Here is a 9922-nt window from a genome sequence, read left to right as displayed (position 1 = left end):
GGTCTCGAATAACCAGGAATTAATGAAGTGGGCCAAAAATTTAGATGCGATGTTTTAAAACGTTGTTGAAATATATTTCTCACCTTTGCATGTTCCAGTTAAATGTTGTTTACAAGTTAGGCTAAAAATAAAAAATGGCGTGACGTTGACAAACACGAAAACAAAGAAATGGTAGATACATGTACATCCTTTGTTTTTCCGGCACTTACATCGTGCAGTTTTTTCTTGTAGTTTGTCATATCTAAGCTATATACTCATAAGTCTTTCTCTGTATGCTACAGATATCTTCAAAGAAAAACATGATTTTGACTCATTGTGCCTCTTTAATACAGAGATGCATTTCCTTTCTGATTTTCTGGCATATTTCTTACACACACAGTATTGGACATGTTGAGTAACATATAGTTATCTGCGATGATGGTCCAAAAATTGTATAGCCTTACGTTTGACTGAATGTTTCGATGATAACAAAATGAAATATTCATGCTACCAGGAGCATGAGGTCTGTTGCCGGGGTTGTGAAGAAATACCTAGAAAAGAAATAGGAAAAATTCTCTCTATCTAACAGAAAGGACACATATTGAAGTACATGTACCTATTTCAATGAAAATACCACAGGTGCTTGGGACGGACCCCCGTACCCGTGTTCCATGCCCCAAGAGATCTTTGACTTTTTGTTTTAAAATACTTCTCTATGACATAATCTCAAATATTACAGCTGAACAATTTAAGTTTCAACTAGGACTAGCCTTTTCATACTCTCTGATACTAAAACAAAACTATTTTTTTAGGTGAAAGGGCCCTTGAACCGAACACAGGGGTCCCTTCCCTAAGCACCTTTGGAAAAAAAGTAGAGTAAAAATATTTACATTACAGAAAAAAACCAACATTCTCTTTCTTCAACAAATAAAATGGGGTAAAAGATTCTATTAAATTTGATGCAAATTTTAAAGGCTTTATTACAATTGTGATAAATATCAAGAGCAACTTGCATATCAATATCATAAAGAAGACGTTTATTTATCATTACAGTCTGATTAAGCAAATTATTAGAAAATACATTGAAGTATGACTTGGGTGAGCTAGTCAGTTTCCCTAAAAAATTTTAAACAAATACTTCATCGAAAGAAATTTTTTTATTTTCTATTTCAAAAGAATAATAGATATAATATCTTTTTTTATGAAAATAAAAAAAAAAACCGCAATTACTTTAGTTTGAAAATGACCCTATATTTATGTTTTGTTAAATAAACTAAAAACATAAAAAAACTTGTTTTTGGGGGACTTTTTAAATGCAAAGTTAGTCTAGATGTGATGTGAATAAAAAATACTTGTTAGTTATATGTACTGTACATGTAGGTACAATGTAGAATAATGGAGGCCAATATAAAACAAGAAATAATAATTAAACGTTGGCATAAAAAATTGATTAAATACTTTGTACAGAAAATGAACCATATCACCGAATAAGAAAACAATTATGTTTAGGACTCAAAGTCCGAAAAAGGGAAGACAAATAAAAAATACAATGAATGTATGAAATTCCATTTAATTTTGGTTTTTGGAAGTTACTTTTTAATCAAAAAATGTGCTATGTCCTACTCTAATCATTTTGTTGAAATTCATTGAAACTTTTTAAAAATTCCTCTGCTTCTTTGTCAATATTTCAAGCACGCTTCTTAATGACAATAGTTATTTTTAACAATCTTTCGAAAACGAAAGGCATTTTACGCGTATTTATGTTTTTATGCCCCCGAAGTTTCGGGAATATATAGTCTTTAACGTGTCCGTCCGTCTGTCTATCTGTCTGTCTGTCTCTCTCTCTCTCTCTCTCTCTGTTTGTGTCTTTGTCTGTTTGTCCACAAAAACTTTAACCTTGCCCATAACTTTTGATTAAGTGGAGCTATGGCATTCATATTTCACCTGTGACAAGACCTTTCTTTGGTTACCACCAAATTTGACCTTTTGAACTTGTAGTTTGACCAATTTTACATGAAAAATTTCAACTTTTACTTTGGCCATATGTTTCGATCAGTAGATACCAGGACATTTATATGTATTATTTGTTGAAAGACCTTTTATTGGATACCGACAACCTTGACCTTTTGACGTTGACCTTGTAGATTTCTGTACCTGTAAAAAAACTTTAACCTTGGCCATAACTATTGAACGGTAAAGAATAGGGCTTTAATACTTCATATATGTAATCCTTGTGAGAAGACACTCATTGGATATCACGCACTTTGACCCTTTGACTTTTGAGTTTGACCTACATGTACTTTAAAAAACAAACACTGACCATAACTTTTAAAGGGATAGGGCTAGTGATTTCATACTTCACATATCTAATTCTTTTGACAAGACCTTTCATTTGATAATGTGAACTTTGACCCTTTGACCTTGACGTTTGACCTACTTAAAAAAAATAACCCTGGCCAAAACTTCTGAATGGTAAGGGCTAAGGCTTCTGTACTCTACATAAATATTGTATGTGGCAAGACCTTTCATTGGATATCAATTACCTTGACCTTTTAACCTTGACCTTGAAGATATTGTACTTATTGAAAAAAAAACTTAAATATCGGCCTGCTTTCAAAATTCACAATTGTTTTCCAGTGAAAATACCCTACTTTTTGTACCAATTGATTTAATTTGCATTTAAGACTTGTTTAATCTTTTTTATGTTGCCATACAGGGGCATCAGTGTTTTACAAAAACATCTTGTTTTTTCTCTATTGCAGCAAATGCATTCAAAAATAATATACTTCTCGGTATATTTTTAGTTTATACTGAAAGTTATGTCAAAACTATTAGACTAGGTGTATATATTCGTAGAGTTTCTGTTCTAATAATTATTTCGTTTTAGTAAATATTCCAAAGGAAATTCTTGACTGGGACTACGATGCAAGATGCAGGTACATAGAATGTGCAAAGAAAGGGACACAAAGGATTCACAGAGCCCATGCTATGATTGTTGGTTGTGCTGGTGCTGGTAAAACTACCCTGCTAAAACGACTACAGAAAAGATCTCTTCATGAATTACAACAGGTCCAATCGACCGTAGGCCTAGAAGTACACGAGGACATCTTTGAAATTTTGAGAACAAATATTTTTTAACAGGTATTTTTTTCCCCTCTGAGTCTAAAAGAGAAAGTGATCTCCTAATTAATTTCATCTAAAGAGAGAGAGAGAGATAGAGAATCCATTGGTTAATTTAGAGAAAAAATATGTTCAAAAGTAATGTTTTTGAAAAATGTTAAATAAATCATCAATAAAGAGGAACGTTAAAAAGATTTATCTTCAACTTTACTTACTAGTAATTTACCGCTGATTCATTCATACACTAGTTTTGAGAGTCAGTTATTCATTATAATAGAGAAACCGTTAATTTTACATACTAATATTAAAGGAAACTTTTAAACGCTTTTGCAAGAGGCGACCGAGATAACTACGAGGGGTGATCAACAAATTCGCGAACTAACTGAATACCTTCCGAAAAAGTATTGATATGGTTGTCAGTGTTGAAAATGCTCACAAATGTTAAAAGCTTATCCTGATAAAATTTTCTCCGATGTCTCATTCTCTAAATAGCTTCCTTTCAAGAAGCAGGAATCATTCACTTTTGACCTATAAAAATCATCCCTACAGCTATGTAGTGAAAATCAGCTTTCACTTTGACCACAATTTGTATCAAAGTCTTACTATAAAAAACAATCTTATTTTAATCTTCTAAAAAACACAATAGATAAAAAATAGAATAATTTGACCTTGCAGTATTATTCATTTTGCAGTTGTATGATCCTGCATCAATATGTTTTTTTTTTTATAAAAGTTGAATTAGTGGTTTTCAAAATACTATGAATTTTAGCCGTGACAGAGGACACAGAAAAGGAAGGAAAGCAACTGTTGAGTGTCATGGATTTTGGAGGACAGTGTGCCTACTACGCCTGTCATCAGGTGTATCTCAGCAGAAGAGCCTTCTATATACTGGTGATAGATATGTCAAAGTCCTTTGAGGAAAAAGTCGACCCAGCGCTGTGTGAACAGGAGGGGACCATGTTTGCCGATTGGACATATGGAGGTAAGAGTCTAATATTCCATTTATCCTTTTAATGCCCTCCCCCCCTTTCAAAAAAGGAAGCACATTGCTTTGTACGCGTCTATCAGTTGAGGAAATTTATGGTTGCTAGATCAAGTGCTGTTCACCAAATATCTTAAGAAACCTTTGATTAACAAACATCAAACCTTGCAGAATAGTATTCCATAGGTTATCCCTAATGATTTTGAGGTCACAAGGTAAAGATAAAATTGAAGATCAAAGCAGAGATATGATTGATTGATTGTTGTTTCTCCTCGAGAATTTTTAACTCATATGGAGACGCCACCACTTGCCGGCGGAGAGCTACAAATTTTGTCCCATACTCTCCACTCAGGGCTATTGAGCTTGGAGGGATCTTTTTGCGTTTCAGCATATACTGCAACACATGACCTGATTTTACACGCTCTGTATCCACCTACCACAGTGAGATTCGAATCTGCGATGCAAGGATCGACTCTTTACTTTGCGACTCTACAGCAAGTGGAGATATGAAAATACTGTCTGCACAATTTCTTGAGAACCCTTGCAAGGCAGGCATGGTACACTGCTTTCTATTGAGAAATAAATGACCAATTTACATTGTCTAGTAAAAATATCAAAAGAGCAAAGATCAAAATAAACATAGCAGAAACAAATGAGTACTCAGTATATTGAGAACTCTTTGCTTGTCATAAGAAAACTTGCTGTAATGTTTTCCATAATGAATTGATAACCATACAGGATTTAAAAATCACTATACCAAATGCCAAGGGCATAGATAAATACTTATTTATATATGAGAAACCTTTGCTTGTCATAAAGAATCGTTCATCGGTACGTAAGATCCGAGATCACGTTTTAAACTTGTGCTTGCACAGCACACAAAGATAATAATAACTGCTCTGAGGGTTAAAGTACCTAGTACTGTTCTAAATGCAGAGCCAGTAAAAAGTGAGAAATGGCGTCTCAACATAAGGTTAAAAAAATCCAGAAATCGTTAAACAAGCAAACACCTTGCTTTGCAGAGATCGTACTTGGTGCATTAATTCTGGGGCAGATTTAGCAATTTTCAAAAGGGGGTTTCCAGGTTCAGTGCTATAATACTCAATCACACGACACACACTTCAAGCTACGATTTTTAAAATGATAAGGCCCACAAAGAGTAGAGAGACAAAGAAGACCCCAAAAAATAAACAAAACAACAAACCCAGGGGAGGGGGGGGCGGGTGCTCACTTCTCCATTGCACCAGATTCCACCTCTGATGTTTTGTGCTCTGCCCCTATTTTGTATTCTTTGATGGACTTTTCATCTTGAATACTGTTCGTTATCTCCATATCCTCCTTTCTGTAAATATAGTAGCTGTGAGGGTGGAATGCAAACTAGATTATGAACAACGGATTACCAGTTTTCATGTTAGAGTCTTCTCATACCCTATATGTATATCATCATATGATACGCAAAAGAGTGAGAACGTTCCCTAATGTAATTCAAAAAAAGTACTTATAAAACCCAATGACGCTTAAGTGTAATATTTTCCACACATTTTTGGAACCAAAGTTATCAATCAAATTTGAAATTTCTTTTGTATATACTCAAATGAGAAATCTTTGTTTAAATCTATCAGAATTGTGTATTGAACAGAATACCTTCTGTTTTGGTTGAAGTCTGTCCATACTTATTGTGACAGTAATGCTCCTGTTATCATCGTTGGAACTCATCTAGACAGGGTTAAAGGAAAGGTATATTTTCTATTATCTATTTTGACATCAAATGTTGGATTGAACTAATGGAGTTTAAACTATCTACATGATCTATAAGAAAATAAAGGTTTAGAAGAACTTTTTTATGTGAATGCGCATTGTCTTACCACACTAAACTATATCAGTAAAACACATTTTGTAGAATTCCGATGCGTTCTACAACAGTATTTTGGATCAACTACATTTCAACAAACATTTGAGAAAACACTTAGACAGGAGGAAGTGTTTTGTTTTGGGATTTGAGACTGATGGTGCATGTTTCAATGATTCACTCTCAGAACTAGAGAAGTGTATTGTTGCTTTTGCCAAAGAAGATAAATGGACGGAATCTATCCCCACTGACTGGGCTTTGTGCGAAGTTGTTGTTAGAGAAAACAGGAGACAAAAACGTAAAATGCTTTCGCACAATAACTTATTAAACAGATGTTTTGGTGAAAACAAAGAAAAATATGTCCAAATAGTAGACGTTTTAAAATTCTTACATGACGTCGGTATTATTCTGTATTACCATGAAAATAATCTGTCTGGAACAGTCATTATTGATATCCAATGGTTTGTAGATTCCTTCAAGAACGTAATTACTGACCCTAACCACGTTAGTGACATTGCAGAAAATTCAATCGATTGGGAAAATTTTAACAAAAGTGGTTTTATTCTTGACAAACTCCTGACAGGCATATGGAGTAGTAAACATTTTGAAATAGATCTTTGGGACAGGAATCGTGAAAAAAAACAACCTTCTCCAGTATATGCAGCGTCTTGGTCTGATAGCTGTTGGTAACTATGCACACTACATTCCTTGTATGAACAAGCGTGCATTTGGAATAACAGAAGAAAGATATTTCCTGTCTTTACAAAGCAAAACATCTGTATTAGTCTATCGATTCCAATTTTTGCCGTGGTTTTTCTACTTTCGTCTTATCGTTTCTTGCATGACGAGGACCAATGGAGAATGGACGGTTTTAGAAGACAATGGACTATGTTTGTACAAAAATGTTGCTTGATTTGCTTATAAAGAACATATAGTGGCCCTTGCAGTGAACAATTCCTCAATTCAACTTCAAATTTTTCAACCCACGAACGTCCTTGTTTTAAAAGAAGTTGCCCTGAATGTGCGGGATACCGTTGAAAGTCTATTACAAGAACTCCTTGGGAATTTCCACAAGAAAATTGACATGTACACTGTTGGTTACCAATGCAGTAATCAGGAGGTGTTTCGTGAACACGATGACTGCTTTGTTGAAGAGAAAGCTATTTACAAAAAAGGGAAAATAAGGTGCCCAAGACACGGGATGGTCAATCATCACATACTACGTGAATCAGCTCTTCTTGTTTACTGGAAACTGGTAATATGCATTGTAAATGATTTGCAATGAACTTATTTATGTATATTACTCATTTTCAATAAACGAAATGAAATCGATAAGTGAAAGAATGGGTAAAATCAAATATTGAATAATTGTACTGACAATACACGAGATATTTTTAATTATTACAAAATGAACGCTTAATTATAAATCAGTTTAAACGTATTTGATGATCATTGTTACATGTAATGTATATTCATAAAAAGATATATTTAATATTTTGTTTCTTTCAGGATGTCATGGCTGAGATTTCAGGTATCTTAACGGAATGTGAATTGTGGTAGAGTTTTAAAAAGAAACATTAAAAATTCCTCTTAAAACTTTGTTTTCTTAAGTTAAATGATTTCCCCCATGAAAACGATTTTTTTAGCAGAGATATAAGTATCACTTATTCAATGTAAGTTGTAGTTTAACGTATGAACAATTTCTTAAACGAGGTAAATTATTGACAAGCAAGTTGATGAAACAAGAATATCAACAGTTTCGTTTAAAGTCATCATTTCGTAAATTCTATGGTCGATACAATGACCTTGTCAGCCAATACAATTTATTATTGAATGAAATGCTGACTGACGTTTTTCATACCAATTGTTAGTCCATTATTTATACACTGAATTGACCACGGATTTTTTCCGTTATTTCCTGATTATGACAACGAGCACACGGCGGGTGTGACCAGTCGGCAGGGGATGCTCACTCCCCCATGGCACCTGATCCCACCTCTGATGTTTCGGAGGTCCGTGTTTGCTCTGCTCTTATTTTGTATATTTGTTTGATGGACGTTGAGATTGAATACTGTTCGTTATTTCCATATCCTCCATAAGGATACTTCTTTGTCAAAAATTGGTTTAAAATAAATATTTAATCAGATTTGGATGACCTAATGGATCAAGATGAATGCACCCGTCTTTCCGAACCAGAATTGAAAAAAATGAATTTCAAGTCTTTCGAGAAACTCACAAAAATAGGAAGAGATGCTTTGCAGCTTTATTTTGACAGAATATTTCCACCTGTTGACCTTGTCACAACAATTACTACAAACAAGGACAATCTACAACGTGGACAATATAAAATGAGTCAAGATCAATGTACTCTGCTTTTTCCAGGTATTCTATAAATGTAGTGACGCCCGATATTTTCTTCATTTTTCTGTTTTGTACACATTTTTGACAGTGTGTCAAAGGATTGTACACAAGTTTTAAACTTTATGCATGTATAGTTCTCTATTTAACTATATCTTTTTTAATACTCAAAACAGACATCACTATCAAACTTCCAATATCTAATAAACCTGTAGTCTACGATTTTTCAATTGGACGTTGAAGCTAAAAAAATCTGATTTAGTTATTATCTTATGTAAAAGATATCATAACAACGAGCAGAAGCAAATATAAACATATACAACACATTTGCATATTCAATAAGCAAAATTACTCTGATTTGACGTATTAGTTATTTTCATAATTTCAATTCGATATTTTTTTCTTTTAAATGGCCACACAGCTGATAAATCGATTCCCACTTCCTCCACATTTGATGTAACCATAATGTACAAGTTGTTGAGGAACTATGGTCCAAACCTCCTTGCACCTACCAACGGCTGGGGGAAGAAACCTGAAATAGAACAGAAGCTTCCCACTGATGACGTAGAAAGGATACGAATATACAGGAATGAAGTGGAACATAAAACTCAGACAATAAACGTCATGGAGATGGACGACTTTGACCTGAAATGGAGAGACCTTTCTCAGGTGAACAATCATTCCTTGTTAAATCTTGCGACAATATATAATTAATTTTAGCAAATAAGATTTTACGTATATTAAATCTGTTGCTTTATTTTCTGCCTTATTTAATATACCAGAAATATACACAGTTGAATAAATGAAATAAATGAATTAAATCACTAAAGATGTAAGGAAATCTTTTCAAAGAAGTTGACAATATAAATCTAGATGAAAAAAAAAGATTTTTTAATTTTTAGGAGTTGAATTTGGTCAGAAATTTTGGCTAGGACACTGTAGCAAGCAATGATGGATTAGGGTTTTTCGTACCCTATATTCTTGTAGACATTTTCGATGTTGGTGCATAAAAGTCATATCCGATATATTGTTTAAAATAATTATTATGAATTAATTGAATAAATAAACATTGTTTGGTTTGAGATAGTCCTATGAATTTAAACTTTAACGCAATAAAGTAAAGTATTTTTGCATAAATAACCTTAAAGTTATTATTTTTACATAACATAGTTTCTTTTAACAGGCAATACTAAGACTTAGTAATGGATCTTTAAAACAAGACATCATGTCCCTCAGACGACAGAGATAAAATAGTATTTGTGACGTCCATGGAGTACATTAAACATCGTCTCAAAATCGGATGAAAAAGAACTAGTCAGCAGATCTGACTCTGAAGTAATTGTGATTCCTTTTAGGACTATATAGTAAATACGATCAAAATATTACAAATATATTGAAAAACACATTACAACACTGTCTTCATATTTTAACTCACAATCAATGTTCACTTCGCTACGTAGTCCACAAAGGTGATATTTGCACAGAACTGTTTCGATTTTCCGTAAATGTATGTGAAAGAGTCTAGTATAGAGAGTTATGTCTTACACATAACGATTTGTAGCTAAGTTGTGGAATAGATTGATTAATTAGCCTATAAACTCGTTTATCGAAAAACATGAATATGAATTAGGAGC

The 9922-nt window shown here is 33.4% G+C and overlaps 1 protein-coding gene across 1 annotated transcript; it reads left to right on the top strand.

Annotated features, from left to right (window-relative positions):
- The first annotated feature begins 8077 nt into the window (after positions 1-8077).
- Positions 8078-9720, top strand: LOC134232096 (uncharacterized). The gene is made up of 3 exons (XM_062714057.1): positions 8078-8312; positions 8710-8957; positions 9472-9720. Exons 1-3 carry the CDS (start codon positions 8090-8092, stop codon positions 9535-9537), a joined length of 537 nt encoding a protein of 178 aa, XP_062570041.1. The 5' UTR covers positions 8078-8089; the 3' UTR covers positions 9538-9720.
- The last annotated feature ends 202 nt before the right edge of the window (positions 9721-9922 follow it).

Source organism: Saccostrea cucullata, unplaced genomic scaffold, assembly GCF_032062105.1.
Source record: "Saccostrea cucullata isolate Sc308-1 unplaced genomic scaffold, CSIRO_AGI_Scuc_v1 ctg4877, whole genome shotgun sequence".
In the NCBI taxonomy this organism is placed as follows: domain Eukaryota; kingdom Metazoa; phylum Mollusca; class Bivalvia; order Ostreida; family Ostreidae; genus Saccostrea; species Saccostrea cuccullata.
The sequence above is the reverse complement of the archived record's forward strand: the minus strand, read 5'-3'. Positions and strand labels throughout refer to the sequence as shown.

Excerpts from the sequence above, each read along its gene's own strand:
- LOC134232096 (XM_062714057.1), top strand. The coding sequence starts at position 8,090 with ATGGATCAAGATGAATGCACCCGTCTTTCCGAACCAGAATTGAAAAAA. Across the intron at positions 8,313-8,709 it reads ATGTACTCTGCTTTTTCCAG|CTGATAAATCGATTCCCACT; the intron begins GTATTCTATAAA and ends ATGGCCACACAG. Across the intron at positions 8,958-9,471 it reads AATGGAGAGACCTTTCTCAG|GCAATACTAAGACTTAGTAA; the intron begins GTGAACAATCAT and ends TTCTTTTAACAG.